Source organism: Achroia grisella, unplaced genomic scaffold (assembly GCF_030625045.1).
Source record: "Achroia grisella isolate CSIRO2021 unplaced genomic scaffold, CSIRO_AGI_Agris_v1 utg359, whole genome shotgun sequence".
In the NCBI taxonomy this organism is placed as follows: Eukaryota; Metazoa; Arthropoda; class Insecta; order Lepidoptera; family Pyralidae; genus Achroia; species Achroia grisella.
Genome location: NW_026712817.1, coordinates 1,560,812 through 1,580,907, shown reverse-complemented (window position 1 = coordinate 1,580,907; position 20,096 = coordinate 1,560,812). Strand labels below are relative to the sequence as shown.

General features: G+C 31.5%; 5 protein-coding genes across 7 annotated transcripts; 3 read left to right on the top strand and 2 right to left on the bottom strand.

Moving 5' to 3' along the window:
- The first annotated feature begins 63 nt into the window (after positions 1-63).
- Positions 64-5,841, top strand: LOC131843976 (SET domain-containing protein SmydA-8). 2 transcript variants are annotated; one of them, XM_059192762.1, is made up of 8 exons: positions 64-298; positions 1,259-1,466; positions 1,761-1,959; positions 2,675-2,799; positions 3,422-3,648; positions 4,245-4,408; positions 4,867-5,059; positions 5,325-5,840. In XM_059192762.1, the coding sequence occupies exons 1-8, from the start codon at positions 163-165 to the stop codon at positions 5,555-5,557; spliced, it is 1,485 nt and encodes a 494-aa protein (XP_059048745.1). In that variant the 5' UTR covers positions 64-162; the 3' UTR covers positions 5,558-5,840. The 2 variants fall into 2 exon arrangements, with proteins under 2 accessions (XP_059048745.1, XP_059048746.1); XM_059192763.1 differs by lacking the exon at positions 64-298 and adding an exon at positions 630-1,026 and having other exon boundaries at positions 1,411-1,466; positions 5,325-5,841.
- Positions 5,842-5,985: 144 nt separating this feature from the next.
- LOC131843977 (uncharacterized) lies at positions 5,986-8,875 on the bottom strand. Its single transcript, XM_059192764.1, has 4 exons — positions 8,484-8,875; positions 6,899-7,810; positions 6,497-6,604; positions 5,986-6,221 (listed from the first exon to the last, which is right to left on the bottom strand). Exons 1-4 carry the CDS (start codon positions 8,619-8,621, stop codon positions 6,084-6,086), a joined length of 1,296 nt encoding a protein of 431 aa, XP_059048747.1. The 5' UTR covers positions 8,622-8,875; the 3' UTR covers positions 5,986-6,083.
- A 765-nt stretch (positions 8,876-9,640) lies between these two features.
- On the bottom strand, positions 9,641-16,965 carry LOC131843923 (protein FAM133A-like). Of its 2 annotated transcripts, none has more exons than XM_059192707.1 (2): positions 16,728-16,965; positions 9,641-10,274 (listed from the first exon to the last, which is right to left on the bottom strand). In XM_059192707.1, exon 2 carries the CDS (start codon positions 10,266-10,268, stop codon positions 9,672-9,674), a length of 597 nt encoding a protein of 198 aa, XP_059048690.1. In that variant the 5' UTR covers positions 10,269-10,274; positions 16,728-16,965; the 3' UTR covers positions 9,641-9,671. The 2 variants fall into 2 exon arrangements, with proteins under 2 accessions (XP_059048690.1, XP_059048691.1); XM_059192708.1 differs by lacking the exon at positions 16,728-16,965 and adding an exon at positions 11,087-11,261.
- On the top strand, positions 14,332-16,721 carry LOC131843921 (sedoheptulokinase-like). The gene is made up of 2 exons (XM_059192706.1): positions 14,332-14,767; positions 14,948-16,721. Exons 1-2 carry the CDS (start codon positions 14,487-14,489, stop codon positions 16,041-16,043), a joined length of 1,377 nt encoding a protein of 458 aa, XP_059048689.1. The 5' UTR covers positions 14,332-14,486; the 3' UTR covers positions 16,044-16,721.
- A 227-nt stretch (positions 16,966-17,192) lies between the features above and the next one.
- On the top strand, positions 17,193-20,034 carry LOC131843924 (ubiA prenyltransferase domain-containing protein 1 homolog). The gene has a single exon (XM_059192709.1). It carries the CDS (start codon positions 17,402-17,404, stop codon positions 18,389-18,391), a length of 990 nt encoding a protein of 329 aa, XP_059048692.1. The 5' UTR covers positions 17,193-17,401; the 3' UTR covers positions 18,392-20,034.
- Positions 20,035-20,096: the final 62 nt, after the last annotated feature.

The following is a 20,096-nucleotide window of genomic DNA, read 5'->3' as shown; positions in this document are numbered from 1 at the left end:
CGGCATAATTCTCGAATGGTCCGCGTCTTATTATAGCCGCTAACGCTATTTAAACAGCAAACATATAAGAGACGCTTTAATTATTCATTCGGCAATCGCCAATCTCTGCGGTGCTATATCTTTTTACACATTTGGACAAATAAATCGTTGCTGATTATCACAATGGCTAATAGTCAGTCTTGTAAATATAATGTTCTCCGTAACGAGAAATATGGACGATATTTGGTTGCGAATAAAGATTTGGACAGCGGAGAATTAATTTTTACAGATATTCCTTTTGTAGTCGGACCAAAACCAGGCAAGTACTATTTCACTTAGTGAAAATAATGTTTTCGCTATATGAATACTATTTACAACAGGTACCTAAGCTAGATACTGAAATGGTAATAGAAAGTTAAATGATGCAAATTTAAGTTACAATGTTACAAGTGGCCATAATAATAGTAAGGTCGTGATGGTTCAATATCTCAGCGACTCCTTGTGTAATTTCGTGCGTATGTTATTTCTCCTTATTTGGAGAGAGGTACTTGAAATTTAATTTAATTATATAATATTGTTTACCATATTTATTATTACCACAGACTAAATGTTTGCTTTCCTATTTCTCCTTATTTGGAGAGAGGTACTTGAAATTTAATTTAATTATATAATATTGTTTACCATATTTATTATTACCACAGACTAAATGTTTGCTTTCCTAAATTTACTATCATCGCGCCGCGCGCCGTATGAGTTTTTAGTTTTGTTATTTCTTTACGCTGAACGAAATATTTTTAAATTAGGCATACATGTAATATTTATGTAGATATTATTACGTATTAATATGTGTTGTATTCCATTCGCAATACAACTTTGACTCAAGTTTCTCGGATAAGTACATGTTTATAGCCATTTATAAACATGTACTTATCCGAGAAACTGGACAAAAGTCCAATAGATAGATTTCACTCCTGTAAGAGTGAAATGAATAAATATTCGCTAATATTTGATACGTATACCTATACTTATTATCCTACTTACAATGAGGTATGTACATAAAATAATATCTATTAAATAATAAATTACCATAGTAAGTCTCATTTATTTAAACATAAGACTTTAGTAACGATTTCATTAGAATATTATGTTGGTTTTTGATACTGATTAATTTTGTACTGATAAGTATAAAGAATTCTTAATATATTTCTCTTCGTAATATTCAGAATAAGAAATCTTTTTCTGTACTTAGTAAACACACGTAATATTTTTCGTACTGCAGACAGTCCACCTCTGTGTCTTGGCTGTTATGCTTCTGTAGAAAACAGTCTGTGTTTAAAATGCTCCTGGCCTATATGTAGCTCCGAATGTGAAAAAGCCCAATCACATGTAGGCGAGTGCGAAGTGTTTTCCACCGCTAATGTACGATTTCAGAATGTGAATGACTGGACAGCGAGCGCTCCCCAACTCGACTGCATCACACCACTCAGGTGCGTGAATAGTGGAATCTAATTTATTTCTACATCCTTAGTATCAATAGTGATTGACTACATTACGTACCAGTGACACTAGTATTCTGCCAGTCTCCTACCTACAGGTTTCCACAATAATAGAGTTATTATTTTTAATGCACGAATATCGGAATAGTGCTCCCGTGCAACCGTATGAAGTCAGGCCAGTTTCATTGGCAAATCTTTTGTATCGTGGCAAATTGACCAAGAATTAACTGGGTTGGCTTCCAGAGGGTGCCATAGTGAGGTATTTTTTTATTGTATTGTATTTAGGTTACTACTAGCAAAAGAAAAAGATCCAGAAAGATGGCAACAAGAACTCAATGTAATGGAAACTCATAACGAAGCTCGCCAGCAGAGACCTTCATGGGCAGCAGACCAGGCCAACATTGTAGATTTCCTTGTTGATCATTGCAAACTTGGCAGGAAGTTTGATAAGGAATTGGTACAACGAGTTTGCGGAATCTTAGAGGTAATAAGTGTTTATTTTCTTTGGCCTACTGACTCAACTTTGCGTGACATTCCATATTCATTAAAAACTTGGCCTACATATTTACTTTGAAGTAATATTTTGTTTATTTTTATGAGCAATCTGAAGTAATATTCGTGTTATAATGAGCAAAGATTTTAATTTAATGTACGTTTTTTTGTTCGTAACTAAAAAATAAAAAATTTGACCGATCTTCATAATTCTTGCACCTAGATATAGCAATTTCTCGCGGCTAACATTATACAGTTGAATCAGCTGATCAATATTTTTTCCACTGAATGTTTTCCAGCTAACTCTTCATTTGATGAATTTGATTTATTACACACAGCTTCTTTTTTCTTCACTTTATGCGAAGTGATTTAATATACCACATTTTGCACATTTTTCCCATATGCAGGACACTCTCTCGGACCATGCTGTACTTTTACAACGACGAAAATATTTTTTCCACTGAATGTTTTCGAGCGTATTTCTTTCAATTTATGTATATTCAACGATACTTTCGCAATAAAAATGTAAGAGAAATTGAACGATATAGAGTTTGCCTAGGCATCTCGCATGCTGATACCATATTAATTTCACATATTATATTATGTTTATATGACTCATAATTACAAAGTGTATCTAGAAGTTTCTAATTATTTCTATTCTAATAAATACCTTAATTAAGATTTATCTTGTATAATACATTTTTTAGATAAATACCGTGGAAATACCCTCGAGAGGCGGTTTCAGCATCAGAGCTGTATACCCGCGGCTGGCGATCGCAGCACACAGCTGCGTACCGAATATCGTTCACACTATACTTTTAAGTGACTACCAGTAAGTTAAATTATTTGAACATAGGTAGATGTATTTTTTCCACTGAATGTTTTCGAGTATATTCAACGTAAAAAATGTAAGAGAAATTGAACGATATAGAGTTTGCCTAATCTCGCATGTGTACCATGTGGCAGTCACTTTAACAAAAAGTGTACCATGTGGCAACACTTTTTACTAATCCTTGCATGTGCAAGGATTTATTTTATTGCGGTCATAAAATGGAAATGAGACTTCACATCAATGATGACGAACTTTAAGGCTATTAAGTAGTACCTGCATTTATGGGCGTATCCAGCCATGAGTTCAGATTGGCAGCAGTCTAAAATATTATGTAACTAGCATAAAATACCACGGTCTTACCACGATTATTTTTTCATAACAAACTGTTACACCCTGTAGCACCCTCTGTATGTTATTTTTTGTGTCGACTATCAAGTATGAACTTTCGTAAGTATATTAAGTACCTATTGTAGTTAGTACTTAGATAATTTAATTCTTTAGTTTTGGTTAAGCACCTTACACGTTAATACCAGGGTGAGGCAAGAGTCCCACCCTGCCTCACCGTGGCTACGCCATTGTCTGCATTCTTTATTCTGTCTTTTTAATGATTGTTTTATGCTAGGGTACAAGTGAGAGCTGCAGTGCCTATAAAGTCGGGGGAAACTCTCCATCTCTGTTACACCCATGCGTTGTCACCGACGCTCTTCCGTCGGGAGTTTCTGCAGGAGTCCAAATTTTTTAACTGCGAGTGTCCACGCTGTGCAGACCCCACTGAGTTGGGGACCCACCTTAGTACGCTGAAGTGCAATAAGTGTGATAACGGTGTTATATTGTCCACTAATCCTCTAGGTAAGTGACGGTGCCTATAATCTAATTGCCGTTATGTATATTTTTAATTCATTACTCGATGTTACAATTTGTCTCACTTTTTCGTTCGAAGAAGAATTTCGATTCGAGTAATAAATCTTTTTAATCTATATCTAGCGAAAAATCATTAATCTTTTACTTTTTTAACGTTAAACTTTAAACTTTTGAACAGAACTTTTATCCATCACAAAATTATTTTAGAATTTGCCCTTTCTTTAAGTACATCCGCTATCTCTTTTTCAATTCTAGACATGGTACTTACATTGCAACTTGCATCCCATCTTTTAGTCTCACATGTTGGGTTTCACAAACTCGCTTATTAATGATTCCAACTGATTCTAAATGAAAGCCTATATTTATACATTATAAATTGCATTTAGGTAGCAACTACTGATACTGCTAAAAAGAGTGTGCCATGGCCTAGTGGTTTACATCTGAGATCTTAAAGGTCCACGATTCGATTCGGGCAGACGTAAAACAATATTAATTTATATTTCTGACTGATTCTGATAACAAAGCAAATTAATTTAAGGGACCGTCCGATATAGATAACTGAAATGTAGATTTTAATATTACAGACAATGATGCTCCGTGGATGTGTACAGAGAGTAATTGTGAGTTCAAGACATCTGGAGCAGCGATGCAGAAGATGTTGGCCGTGGTACAGGCGGAGGCCGATCAGTTAGATGTGTTAGAACCCGGCCCGCAAGCTATCGAACAACGAGAAGCTTTCCTTAAAAAAGTTTGTTAACCTATATCTTATATTGTATGTTTTACCTATCTTTCTTCTACTATAACTATGAGTGTATTTTATATTTTTCGTATGATTATTGAATAGCGCTAACAGTATGCTCTGGGAGGACAGTAGAAGTAGAAGTCAATCTGTTAGCGTATCGTGACAAATTATTAGGAATTTATTATGATAGTGTCCAGGGTATCCATGTGAAGGTTGATATACCTCAATGTACTTTTTTCCACGAGGAGAAATGTTAAAAACAGAACGTTTATGAGACGGATACCTTGAGACTTTTGCCCACTAAAAATCCCCGGTATTCCACTCACTACGATTAAACACCGAAAGTGCATTTGTCCGTACGCCGGCTAAGACGGACCAGCCTCCAAGTGTGGACCCAAAGACCACTACACAAATAAGTATACGTACAAATATGATAATATATACATATATTATTCTTTTTACAGTATAAATCTGTATTCCACCCTCGGCATTCATTGATGTTATCGATAAAGCAGGCGCTAGGACAACTGTATGGTCGGGTAGAGGGGTATAACATCGACGAGCTACCGGACATAATGCTGGAGAGAAAAGTAGAATTTTGTCGACTTGTACTCAAGACACTCGACACTATAATGCCGGGTGAAAGTCGTATGAGAGGTAAATGGATGTACATACAGTGCTTACTTCATTTCGTATTTCTTAAACCTTTTGCATCTATTACCGTCTTAACTAGGATATATCACAAACTATCAACTTGGTATGGTATTAGTAGTATTATTTGAATATATGTCAAGTAGTTACTCAAAATGTTATAAAATAAATTTAGAACATTTTAATAGAACTTAAACGATTTTCTGAATCTGATCTACATTTAAAATTAACTAGGTACTTTTACTACCATTGAAATATTCCTATATTTCAGGTATGGTACTTTACGAGCTCCACGCTCCAATAATGTATATGGCAAGAAATGAATTCAGCGCCGGTACTCTAACACAAGAAAAATTAAAAGACAGATTACAAGAACCCATACAGTATCTAGCAGACGCGGCTAGGATTCTGATGCGAGAAGATCCCCAAAGTCCTGAAGGCATCACCGGACAGATAGCCTATCATTCAATGGAGCAACTTAAAGCCAGTCTGGATAGTTTGTAATAGTCAAATTAATAATGGAGTTGTTTACCTTCGAAAAAAGACATACTTGGAAGACATGAATGAGCAATGTGTAGAAAGTAATCAGTTTGATCTGTATAACGTTAATTAGTTTGGAAACCACTCAATAATACTGAGTATGCCATGAAAAATCGATTTCCCTCTATTTATCTGTAATGTATATATTACTAATATTTCCATTGTTATTTTATGTACATACTGTAAATCAAACCCTAAAAGCAAAATGAAGTCTATAATTATACCTAGGTTTACTAATATATTATGTTTTAATGTTAATTTTTTGCATTTTATTTAGTTAGACAGATATAATAAATTATCTCTGTAGATAAAGTTTATTATTGCTAGCTTTGATTTTACATTTAGCTATACATTCCCAGTAATTCAACAGATAAAGAATGAATCATGTGCTTAGGTACTTACAAATATTATTTAATGATTGAAATAATAATAATAAATATATACATACAATTTGTTTTAATACTACAGCATATGTAGACATTTAATTAACCTAAAATTTTATTTTCTTCACTCTTTTCAATGTTTCTTGAGATGTTACCACTTGTCCTTGTTGTCCAATACCTTCTACATCATCTGTACTGTCTAAAGTTTGGAGTTTAATAGATTTCCCCTCCTTTTTATCCATTACCTATAATTAAATTAATATTTTCTAGATATTATAGATATTCTATTCTAGATATAATATTATACAAATAAAATAATATTTGTAATAATGAACAATAATATTTTTTATGTTTTTGGATGAATATTTCAAAAATTACTGTTAATTTTTAAATCATTTTTGGATGAATATTTCCCTGAAATTTGCATTATACTATTATTTTAGTTACCAACAAAGTATATCATAACTGTATAGATTTATATTTGGAACAAATTAACTAGTAAGACAGATCAGTAACTTACTGTAGGACAATCCTTTCTCAAATGAGTGACATCACCACACAATTTGCAGCCACCTCCATTTGGATACAAGCCTTTAGGATTATCAGGACATTGCCTTGCTATATGTCCCTGAAAATTAAACATTGAATATAATAATTCTGTATAATAAAGGTTTTAGTTAATACTGTAATGTAGTAAATGTATACTTCATTACAGTATTAATTGAAACCTTTCCTTACTAATATTATAAATGTGAAAGTAGGGATGTTTGTTATTCTTTCACACAAAAACTACTGAACCGATCAATATGAAATTTTGTATACATGTTCTTGGACATAGGATACTTTTTATTTAAAAAAAATATTTTTTATTACTGCAAGCGAAGCTGTGGGTAAAAGCTAGTACTAAATAGATTAAACTTACAGCTTCTTTACAGATAAAGCATGTAGCAAATCTAAATTCTTTATCCCTTTGCACTTTACATTCAAATTGTCTGTGTTCTGTGGAGCCACATTTAAAGCAAATTCCTTCAGATGTATCACCTCCTGGTATTTTTGATTTCAGGTCTGGACAATCAGATAGGTTGTGTCCACCCTTTCTACAATTATAGCAGACATCTCTTTTCAATCTTGCCAGAGCTTTCTCTGCACGTCTCCTCTCTAACTTCATTGTTCTCTGTATTTCACTTTTTGGTATTCCTTTTTGCAACATGTTGGACTTCAGTTCATGTAGACGCTCAGCATCTTTTTTCATAACAGGAAACCCATCAATTCTAACCAATTCCACTTGCTTACCATTGATGATTAGCTGGAAACTGTTATCATTAATTTCTTTTCTGCGTTTTGGTTTGCCATTTTTTTTATTTTGTTTATTATTCAGCTTTGGACTATCATTATTTTTCTTTTCTTCTATGGGAAATGATGTACTATTGCATTCTAGATTTGAACTGGAAGTTGTTCCACCATTTACTTTATTTTTCTTATTCTTTTTTTTCTTTTTCACTATAGGTATTTGATCAGCTTCATCAGTATTATTAACTATTGCTTCAGATGTATCTTTGTTCTCAGCAACTTCAATTTTATTATCATTGTTTTTTGATTTTTTTTGAGTAGGCGTAATCAACTCATTAGGATCATCGGAGCTACATGCACTTATTTTACTATTATTTTGATTGACTTGCTTATTTTTTGCTTTATCATTCTTTTTCTTCTTATTAGTTTGTTCTGAAATATGTTCTTTAGGTGTTTCAGGAAAGTCACACCATGTAGCTTTCCGCTTTTGAGTCTTCTGTTCTTTTAAAAAGTTTTCATAATTCTCCAATCTTTGTTTTTCTGCCTGCAATAACAATCAAGTAAATAAATTTGATATAATTTTATCTGCAATTTGTTATACAATACCAAATATATTATTGTAATAATCTTTACAATACCACATTAAAATCAATAACAATAGCAATGTAAAGTTTATTTATTACTTATCTAAATTTATTTTGGGGTTTTGTTTTTAAACATGTCAACCCCATTTTATGAAACCTACCATAACAAATCATAAATAAATACTAAACAAAATTAAATAATTATGAACTGAGAGGGATCTAATGATCTTTTCATGTAATATACATTTCACTTTTTATGTGTTTTTTATTAATTTAATCTAAAATAATCGATAAATATTTCATGTGTATCTTTGTAATTCAATTATATTTGATAAACCTTAATAAAATTTGCTGCCAATATCCAGGTTGTCTGTAAGACAATGTCTTTGACAATAAGCTGCCTTTTGTTAACCACTATCATACAGTATATTTTTGAGTGAGTTCATTTTACAGAAAGAAGTCTATTACAAAATATAACATCAAAACCAATTATTTAATAGATATTAAATAATACACAAAACAGGCCAATTAATAACCTGAACTATTGGTATCTATTCATCAAGGCATAAATAGAACTCCTTACTCAAATACGTTTTATATGAACCAAATAGAGAATAAAATAATTTTATCTACCTTTTGTATTTCCTTTTGTTCGTCTTTTTCTTTTTTCGCACTAAGTAGCTGTTCCTTCATAACTTCCCATGGCGTGCTATCTTCAGGAACTTTATCGTTTGAAGCTTTAGAACCTTTACTGCGAGCAAACCTCGTCATGTTTATATAAAATTTCTAAGTATTGGTAATTATGTTATAGTACTTACATTAAATGTAGTTAATATAATTATTACATTGGATTTATTATGCAAAGTAAATTATATACCCCCTTTGACACAAAAAATACCAATGCACTTATTTAGCAAAAGCAAAAGAAATATATAAAGCAAAAAAATTCATATAACCTATTATTGGAACACGTTAATTTGTTAATTTAGTAACAATATGTCCTGCGCAACCAATTTGACACTGACAGGTTGATTGATACGAAAATATAAATTGAATGACTGCTTATATTTTGGTTCTATTTATCATTTAAAGCATACTCCCTTTGCCTTGCTTGACACAAAACTTTTTAAGGCTTGATAGATCATTGGAGTCGTTATAATTCTTTTTATAAATATATTATTTTGATATCCTTCTATATGTCCCTTTTGACTTCTTTGTGAGCCCATTGGGATTTATATATACATATACAATTATTACTGTTTTTTAATAAATAGTTCCTCTTGCGGTAAAACTTTAACAGCGTATACCATTAAAGCAGGCAGGGGCCAGAATTCCATTATTATCCATAAAAAAAATAAACAGACACCTAGCCAAAGACAAAGAACGTGCGGGATTTAGCGCGGAAAATCCAGCGCACAAAGTCGTGAGTTGAGTGAGTTTTACATTTTAATATTTTTTTGTGATCACTCATTCAAACGTGATAGCACGTGTTTAAAATTTTCAATTTCATTTTTAATGTACAGATAGTTTTCCAAAGGCACGTTTAAATTTTATAAATGTTTTCCATTTTGCAATGATAGTTAATTATTACAAAAGTGCGCTAAAGCACTCACACGGGTGAGAGAGAGCGAGATGCGCGAGCTGAGAGCGTTCGTGAACTTTCTTGTTCTCCTTTCTACATTTTCTTTCCTGCGTGAAAGAGCGTCGATCTTATTGCATGGTTACCGATTTATTAAATAGCAATATGCATTTAATGGTAGAAGGATATAAAGTACAGATTAACAATAAGAAAAACAAAGATGTGTCAATAACTTTTTAATACTATTTCTTTTTATTTGGATTTAATTTCTCTTCTATCAACTTAACCCAGTTTTCATATTGTTCATTATCTTCTTCATCTATTTCATCACAAAAATTATCAATATCTTCGTCCTTGACTTCCATTTCGTCGTGTTGGAAAGTTTGTTTGTTTTTCTTATTTTGTACATTATCACTTGTTGAATCATCATCATGTACTGTATTTTGTTTAATTACGTCTGTACTTGATATATTTTTTACATCTTCTCTACTATTTTGGTTGTTGACATCGGTTTCCGATATTTTATAGCTTTTTTTCTTCTTCACTTTATGTTTGGTAGATGTTGCCTCAGACGTATCTTCATCAACATTTTTGTTAACTTTATTTTTCTTCTTTTTACTAATATAATCACAAGATTTAACGGCTTGCGACTCAAAATTCAGCATTTCTTTTGTAGGTGTTTTGTCACTGGTGGTTGTTGAGGACGCAGATTTGAGACCCTTCTTTTTCTTTTTTTTATTTAATAATTCATTATGCTCAACATCAAATGAACTGTCTTTGCTCTCTACTTCATCAAATACTGCTTCTTTTGATAAAACTGCTTTACTACGTTTGCCCATTGTTTTCTACAACAAAATGATTCAAACTATATTTCGGACACAATTATATTTTTAAAATTAAAAATACGACATGATTTAAAATCTTAGGTGAAGTTATAAACTTATAATACATTATAATAAAGCCCTTTATTCTGAAATTACAGTTATCTCTAATTAAAGTATCTATATTTTTACAACATATTTCTAATTTCAGTGTTTCTTTTCGCTCCAGCGACTTCCATATATAATATTGTATATATTCTATATATAATACATTATTTTAATTTAAAAACCAAATAACTATGATGATAATCAGTAACTGTAAAAGAAATATAAACGAATTAATAATATTCTTTCTTTTGAAGTCGGTTAAAAATGGCTGCCTTATTTACACTTATGGGTACGAAGAAAGAAACTTTACTTCGGTTCCCATTTACAAATGTGTAAAATATCATAATGAAATATGTAGTAATGTTATGCAATGTAGCTACGTTTTAAAATTAATTGTGCACGATTTAGTAACATCAGTCCTAATGTAAATAATATATGTCCATGTTCTCGTGTTTTTGTTTCCAATACTAAATATGCTTACACTGGGAATAAGAGTAGAGATGCGAGATATTTTAGCATAGGCATGCCTATGACAGTAAATGTCTTCCATGGCAATAACAGTGTATGTAATTATGTATATGTAATTAATACGTTAGATGAGAATATTATATTTAAGAAGATAGTGTGATCTTGCCTACATAATGAAATCGCACAAATTTGTAGCCAACACTAGTAAAATATACACTAGTCATTAAAATTAATGTGTAGTTCATTTTTAAATTACTTACAAATAGTCTACCTGACAATGAATAAAATGTGATAAACAATGTTAAGAATGGTTAACATTTAATCTTATTTCACCTTCATATTCTTTCACACATCACAAACATTTCACACGATTATTAACATTTTGTGCTTAGAATTTTCTTTGTTCTTTTGTCAATCTATTTGTGGTTGATGAGTAATTTGACTAACATGGTTAATTCATGAGCAGACGGACGTCTATTATTCAATTGACTGCGGTCACATCCTTATAAGTGGGATTGATCTGTAGTTGCATGCAATCAAATGCACAGAACAGAGTTTAAGATTCGCTAGTTAATTAAATTGAACCGTAGGATTATTAAAAAAAATATGTTTATTTTGTCAAAATATTAGGAATTCATACAATACCAGACTATGTTTTCTTTGCTATTAATCGTAAACTACTCGTATTAGGTAATGCCAATAAAGTATACCATCATTAGTACATTACATAGTATAAAACAAAGTCGCTGTTGCTGTATGTTCCTATGTATGCTTAAATCTATAAAATACGCAACGGACTTTGAAGTGTATATAAATATATAATACATATACACCCGTGCGAAGCCGGGGCGAGTGGCAGTTTAATATATAAAATGAGAGGCTATACTATTAGATTAGATTAGAATCAACGTTCTCTACTATGATTCTAATCATAGTACAGTAAAATATTCATCACCTAATTGGGCAGTCCTTCTATAAAATCTGCAAGTCAAAGCAAACCCTGTGCCTTAGCTTTATCTAAGATAATAAAGAATGTCCCACCTTTAGCGGAAAGAACCCGTTGAATAAATATTAGTATTATTGAGGTCACAAGTTATCATAATTAATATTTAATACGTTTCTTAATTTCAACAATATATTTAAATTAATTTCAGATAGGACCTAACCACCAATTATAAGTAGGTACATATATTATATTTTATTTATTTAACATTTATTATAATGATTATTGATTAATGGACTTGGCGGTTTAGCACACCGCTTTACTTCCGATGGTCGCAGGTTCGATTCCCCGCACGGTGCAAACATTTGCATTCATGAGTATGATTGTTTGTATTGGTCTGGATTGTTTTCTGCATATATAATGTATATATATAAAAAAAATCTAAGTATTTATATCAGTTGTCTAGTACCCATAACACAAGCTCAGCTTACCATGGACTAGATGGCGTTTGTTAATTGTCCAGGGTTATTAATGTTATTGTAATATGTATCAGAATACCAGCATCATGACACCTCATCAATGGTAATAACAAGCAGAGTCGTATAATTGAATAATGCATATCAATTATCTAATTCTACAATTAATTTCACCAAAATTCCTCATGTTATTTATAAGTAATAATTAAATATTTTAAATAAAAAACTTGTTTGTATAGTATTTTTTAAAATTCTACTTTTCTATTACATATGTTTACGTAAACAGCATCTAAAACTAATCCCATAACAAATCCCAGATTTCATTAGTTTTAGATGTAGCAATCGGACGTCTGGATGAAGACTTGCAATAAGGGGTTACCTTTTGGTTTCGGGATATTAAAAATACGTATGTAGGTAGAGCCATCGTAAAAATAAATTTGCTCGAAGCTCAAGCTAATTAATAGTGATACGTGTTGAAGCAGTGATCCAAATCAGTCAAGAGTGGAGTAGAATAAACGCAACAAAGTTTCATAATTAAATTTGGCATATTTCCAATAGATAAAAGACAATAACGTAATATTTCAAGAACATACTGGCTATTCTCTCAGTTTACCATTACTTTTAATGACGAACGATCGTACTAATTTAGATTAGTGTAGCCCAGGGTTTAATATAAACGATGTATGTTCTATTAGTGAAACACTGCAATTGCAAAAATGCGTCTACAATGCATTTTTGCAATGTCACAGAAATGGAAGCGCTAGGAAAGACGTTGTATCTCATCGATCTTTCAATATAGTCACGTGATATTTAGTTTTTCACGTTGTAAGTAATCATTGTTATTCTGTTAAGGTGAAACCATTTTTTTTAATACGTATAAATTTTTTTCGGGCTACTCTAATGCTGTTGTCCTTTACAGCTTCACCAGACGTTAGGAGCGAGTGTAGATGGCACTCCAAACCCGCAGAAGGACTTATGGAGTGACTGAAGGCCAACTTCCGCCTGACGGATACGACTTTAGTCTGAGGGCACCGCTAGGGACTCAAACCTCGGCTCAGGCCGTCGTAATATCGATCCCCGTTTGAATTGGACGAGGGATCTATCGGAGGGGACGTATTTAATGTTTACTATGTTTGCAACAAGACAATTGTAGCTAATGTCATAATGGGATCCACGATCTAGGTATAAACAAAGGATATCATAAATAAAATGTTATCCGTTTAATATAATAACCATGTTCAGGGCCAATCAATTTATTACAATTTAAAAAATATATTGGTAGAAGAAAAATTTTTACTAGAACTCAACATAACTTAGTACAATTTTGTGATAAATTATTTCTAGTTACCTACAAGATTTTTGAAAACAAAATAGAATATTCACCATTCACATTAAAGCTAAGAAATATGCTTCAGTTAGGAACCTTGGAACCATTTATGGTATTTCTCATTATTTTCTTAATAAAGAGAAATATGTGTTACGGTTTTTTCCTCTTTACGTTCCTATACAATTCTTCCGTTATTATAATTAGTTATGTTATTCAAGTTCATTCACGCAAACATTGTTGGTCTAAAAATGTATATTCTTAATGCTTTCCTAAAGTGTTTAGAATATGTAGAATAAACTCCGTATTCAATCTAAAATTTTTTCTTTGATACTCCAAAACTAGTAGGATACAAGAATATGAAATGGCTCGATGTATTATTTTTGACATAAACAACAGATGATTTTATGTTGGAAGATTTTGTACTCATGTTCATTATGTATTACGTGCCTTATATAAATCACAACATGTGCTATGACTTCATTACCCATATATAAATAGGTGTAAATTCAAAATTTGAAAGGCATTAAACTACGTAAAATATTTAAAGCTTACGTTTTAAGTTTACGTTGGTTAAAAACAGACACAATTCAGACAAGTTGTTTTAAAACAAATATTGACAAGGGTAATTTGTTAATAAGTCATTGGTTTGTTGAAATTAATGATAAACAATCGGCAATTCGTTGTGATAACAGATACCTACAAGTGAATTGGGTTTACGTAACGAGAGGGGGGGGGGGGGGGCGGCGCGGAGGCGGTATGTAGCCGGTGCGGCGAACTACTTAATACAAGTCGCGTCTTTTACTGCCCGACTACAAGCGCACAGTGTAATCTCAACAAAATATTGCGAACTGTTACGACAGATTTGAATGTAATGTGGTATTAATAATTGTATGCATTTGAATTAAAAGTGCATTATGGCGGACAAAAAATATATCCTAGGAATGGACATTGGAACTACTTCAGTTAAATTATGTGTTTATGATCCCGATACAAATGAGTTGGTGGCCAAACAGAATAAGGACACTGCGGCTAATATACCAAGTGATCAAGGAATTGAAGGGAATAAACAGGATGTTCCCAAAATAGTATCAGCTGTTCATTACTGTGTTTCGCGACTTCCAAGGGATGTTTTACGGCATGTCACGAAAATCGGTGTTTGCGGTCAGATGCATGGAGTTGTATTATGGAAAAATGGGTAATTAAATGTGATATTTATGTACATGTTTATGTATTTTTATAAATGTAATATAATGTACAGCCAAGTATAGTAAATACTTGGCTGTACATTATTTTTTTAATGTGATTTTAGCTACCTTACATTAATACCCTAGATAATGATTTTTTATTTAATATTATTATTATGCTTTTTTTACAGAGCCTGGGAAAAAGTTGAAAAAGATGGCAATGTAATTCGTTTTGAAGCTATCAGAGAAAATATGTCTGCTTTATATACGTGGCAAGATTCTAGATGTAAACCTGAATTTTTGGATACATTACCTAAACCTGAATCACATTTAAAATGTTACTCAGGATATGGATGTGCTACACTTTTATGGATGCTTAAACACAAGCCAGATAAACTAAAAAACTTTGAATATTCAGGTACAGTGCAGGATTTTGTGGTGGCAATGCTTTGTGATTTGAATACTCCGATTATGTCTGACCAGAATGCTGCTAGCTGGGGCTACTTCGACACAAAGAATAACAAATGGAATACTGATATTCTACAGTCAATAGATTTTCCAGTGAACCTATTGCCGAAAATAATGAAAAGTGGTGATTTTGCTGGAAAATTAAACAGTTCTTGGAATGGAATTCCTGAAGGAATACCTATAAGTGTGGCTATGGGTGATCTTCAATGTTCAATTCTATCAACATTAGAAAATGAATATGATGCTGTACTAAACATATCAACATCAGCCCAACTTGCTATTACTGCTGATAACATTTCTGATCTGGGTTGCAACACTATAGAACACTTACCATATTTTAAAAACAAATATTTAGTTGTAGCTGCATCACTAAATGGAGGAAATGTTTTAGCTACTTTTGTCAAAATGCTACAACAATGGATGCTTGAATTTGGATTTCCCATACCACAATCAAAAGTTTGGGAAAAGCTAATTGCTCTTGGTTTAGAAGCACCAGAATCAACAATGACAATTAACCCACAACTTTTGGGGGAGAGAAATTTTCCATTGGCTAAAGCTTCTGTTGAAAATATAGATCTGTCTAATATTAATCTCGGGCAGGTTTTTAGATCTCTTTGTGATAGTTTAGTTGCAAATTTGCATTTTATGATGCCTAAAGAAATTCTGCGAAAAGCAAATATAAATAGAATAGTAGGAAATGGTTCTGGGCTATCCAGAAATGCGGTATTACAAAAGGCTGTTGAACATCACTACAGTTTGCCACTAGTGTTTACATCAGGAGGTGATGCTGCGAAAGGTGCTGCTATAGCAGTTGTATAAGGTTTATAAATCAAGATGCTTATATTCTACAGCTTAGTTTATTATTATATATATAAATAGATTTATTATTTAAATGATTTTAATGTTATTTTAAAGGTATAATCTTGATAAAAAAAGCAAATAATGTCCTATTAGCAGGTTTAGATCGCACATATTGGCTTCTTTTAGAACACCATACAAAAAGTATAGTTAATTCATCAATTATTTTTATTATATATCACTAATACTGAAAACAACTGTGATGAACATTTTTTAATCAAAGTGTTGCTTCCATATTTTAATACAGTCTATGCTATTGTTATCAAATAAATAAATAGTATCTAGAAAAAGTATATCATATATTAAATTATTATATAAGTAAGAAAATAAAATAATTTTCATAAATATGTCATTGACAATTTAGTATATTACACTGTTTCTTTTGTACTGTATTATTATTTTAGTTTTGTATATCTAATTACACACCTCTGGAACATGGGATATTGCTCTCCTTGTGTATAGGTGTAACTGTAGGGAGGCGCAAGTCAGAATAGTTACTAAATGGATGAAACTATTTGATGAGAAACTGAAAAGAAATCCAGACAAAGCTAAGGGTCGAAATTAATAATCAAGAACAAAATAAATCTAAATGTTTTATTTATACTAAATGTTTTTAATTAGGTGTTACAATATTTTGCTACTTACCAAATACGATTATTTTATAAGTTGTTATTGCAAAAGTGATTACAGCATTTAACTGATAACTAATTATTCTTTATTGATAAATTATAGTTTAGAGGTTATGTATTCTATACAGACTTTATTATATATGATATAAGATATTGGAACTTTGATAATATAACCACAAATACAACATATCAATCTCTCAGTATAACATATCGGTATATTATTTGTTTTTAATTTATTACGACTTTGGCATTTTCAGCCTTAACCAATTATGATCTGCCCATTGCCTAATCCAATATTTGCTAATAGCATTATTTATAAAAGTCTTTATGAAATCTAAAGATGTAGGAAAATCCATAAATTATTAATAAGCAATGCTAAGCTTAGAAGCGAAGTAGTTATTTACTCGATGAATTTTATATCTTGGTCTGGTAACACTGATTTCTAGTGTCACTGTCACGGAGTGGTGAACGTCAACGTCATTATGAATTGAAAACAGCATTATTTGTAATTATCTACTTACCTAATTACCTACATAAATAATAACGGCTTAAACAACATATAATTTATAGTTTACAAATTCCTTACTTTGTAGTTATAAAATTAGTAACGATGCTCTCCAGAGTCTGTTTTAGATAAGTAGGCCTTTTCACAGTACTTACTATCAATTCGCAGTCGAAAACTTTATCATAATGAGTAACCTTAGTAAACAAGAGGACTTAACAGCAGAAGGAAATTTATTGGAACAACCAAAAGAGGTGACACTCTCAGTACGGAATCCTCTAATAAAGATGCGTACATATGTACTTGCACTTCGGCCTTGGTCGCTAAGTGCTAGTTTATTACCGACACTATTAGGCGCCGCGCTGGCATATCGGCTACCTGGAGAAACTGGCTTCAGCTGGCTCACCTTAATACTTACGTTATGTACGGTTATACCAGTCCACGGCGCTGGGAATGTCGTCAACACCTACTTCGACTTTGTCAAAGGAATAGACAACCGGAAATCAGATGACAGGACTCTAGTTGATCATATTCTAAGTATTGATGAAATTGTTTCACTTGGGGCAATATTATATTTCGCAGGCTGTACGTTTTTTGTACCACTGGTGGTCTCTTCACCAGCGCGAATGGAGCATCTGGCATTGGTGTACTTTGGAGGTTTATCATCATCATTTTTGTATACCGGTGGTATTGGGCTGAAGTATATTGCCCTTGGAGACATACTAGTCTTAGTCATATTTGGTCCAGTATCAGTTGTATTCTCATTTCTGGCTCAAACAGGCAGAGTAGATTGGCCTATTATATATTATGCTGTGCCACTTGCTTTAAATACAGAGGCTATTCTGCACAGTAACAATACAAGAGATCTGGAGACTGACAGCAAAGCTGAAATAGTGACATTGGCTATATTAATCGGAAGAACAGCTTCATATCTGCTTTATGCATTTTTGTTATTCACTCCATACATAATGTTTGTAGTTGCATCAGTGAAATGTTCATTTTGGTTTTTGCTACCTATTCTTACCTTACACAGAGCATTTGATATTGAAAGAAGGTTCAGGAGTCCTGACACAATGAGATGTGTACCCCGACAAACTGCCAGGCTTAATTTCTACTTTGGTATGCTGTACATGATATCCTGTCTATTTGCTTATAGACTTCCTTTTCTATTGAGATAGGAAATATAAAAATATAGGTTAATTTGATCAAATTTAAACTTTATATCACCCAATATCACATTGTTAATAATTATTGAAATGTGCTGAGCTAATATTTGAAATAAATATTATCATTGTCTTATATAAACATAAAATATAGTTTTTATCTGATCTTAGACATATCAATCATCTGACCTTACTATCTTTAAAATTTGAATGAATTAATATTGATTTGAATGTCTAACACTGTGCTTTTGAAGTCATGACAAAACAGATCTGATAAGTGAACATTACCATACAAAAAGTATTGTGAACTGAATTGTGTCTCATCTAATGTGTTCTGAGGAACATAATATTGTTATTGCTTATGAATAATATCTACCTCTTACTTTAAGGCCTGTGGTTGTAGTAATAAATACTTTTACTAAATTTTATTATTTCTTTGTAACAAATAGATTCATTATTTTTGCATGGATTTGTCAAAGATCAAGAAGGATAATGTACACAGAGAAAGATATTATGAATATACCAATGTTCTGTCCACAATTTTATTATGTCATTATTAATTGTTGTATCTAAATGTATATTTAAATTTGTAATTTTTGATGTTTATAATTTATTGAATTTCATAAAAATTGTGTGATGACAATAATTTAAAATAATTGTGTATGATACTTAAATATATTGCTAGTTCGCTAAAACAAGTATTTTATTGTTTCAAATAAAATTGAATAAACTAAAGAATTTTACAATACACTTAGCAAGTAAATACACTTATTAGTGCTTCTATGAGTTAGTAGATCCTATTATAAGTTTAATATGAAACTCACCGCTAAACCACATTCTGTCATCTAGGGATTAATTATGGTATTGTTGGGAGTAAGCATACACATTACAGACAGATGGTCAGGCAAAACTATATTTATTTTACTGCAATCTTAGCTCTAGCCTTATGCAATACGACCTTGACTTGGTTTGTAGCAATAAGTAATAATAAAGATTTTAATTATTATATTTTATTGACATATTAACATAAAGAGCTCTAGCATTATACTTTTCGTACTATTAAGTTAAATACAAGTCAAATTATTACAATACAATGAGACCATATAATTTTTATTGAAATGTGACTTATTATCTGCTTTCAACGGTATGTTGATTACTTGGCAGTGATTGAAGAAAATTTATTAAATGATACTCATATATTTGCCAACACTACTATACAATATATTATAAGTAATATAGATACTATATCCAAGTGAAAATTCATTTTGGAAGGTGAGATACTTTGACAACTAAAATAAAGGAACAAATCACATTAATATTTAATAGAGTTAATAATAATGTCAGCTAACATAACTAAACATAATATCACTATAATGAATAGTAATTTAATATATAAAATATAATAAATTCATTTCTACTCTTTTATTTATCAAAAAAAAAATAGTCTTCAACTTTCCATATCTATGTGTTTATAGTATTTATTTTAAAGTATACCATTAGTTACACTAATGCTGGACTAATTAATCTAACATAGAAATGACTTGCATGCAATATTTGTAATTGGTTTAATATAAAATGCAAGAATACACCGCATCACAATAACATATTTTATATAGTAAGTTTAATTTCACTTATTTCAATGTTATTTGGGGTCCAATTTAAAGAAGCACCTTATAATAAACTTGGATAAATTTAAAATTTAGGCCTTGTATTAATATTT

Coding starts and splice junctions, on each gene's coding strand:
- LOC131843976 (XM_059192762.1), top strand. CDS start 163: ATGGCTAATAGTCAGTCTTGTAAATATAATGTTCTCCGTAACGAGAAA. Junction 1,467..1,760: donor GACTGCATCACACCACTCAG/GTGCGTGAATAG, acceptor TATTGTATTTAG/GTTACTACTAGCAAAAGAAA. Junction 3,649..4,244: donor ATTGTCCACTAATCCTCTAG/GTAAGTGACGGT, acceptor TTAATATTACAG/ACAATGATGCTCCGTGGATG.
- LOC131843977 (XM_059192764.1), bottom strand. CDS start 8,621: ATGACGAGGTTTGCTCGCAGTAAAGGTTCTAAAGCTTCAAACGATAAA. Junction 6,605..6,898: donor GCTTTATCTGTAAAGAAGCT/GTAAGTTTAATC, acceptor TTTAATTTTCAG/GGACATATAGCAAGGCAATG. Junction 6,222..6,496: donor TGAGAAAGGATTGTCCTACA/GTAAGTTACTGA, acceptor ATTTAATTATAG/GTAATGGATAAAAAGGAGGG.
- LOC131843923 (XM_059192707.1), bottom strand. CDS start 10,268: ATGGGCAAACGTAGTAAAGCAGTTTTATCAAAAGAAGCAGTATTTGAT.
- LOC131843921 (XM_059192706.1), top strand. CDS start 14,487: ATGGCGGACAAAAAATATATCCTAGGAATGGACATTGGAACTACTTCA. Junction 14,768..14,947: donor GTTGTATTATGGAAAAATGG/GTAATTAAATGT, acceptor CTTTTTTTACAG/AGCCTGGGAAAAAGTTGAAA.
- LOC131843924 (XM_059192709.1), top strand. CDS start 17,402: ATGAGTAACCTTAGTAAACAAGAGGACTTAACAGCAGAAGGAAATTTA.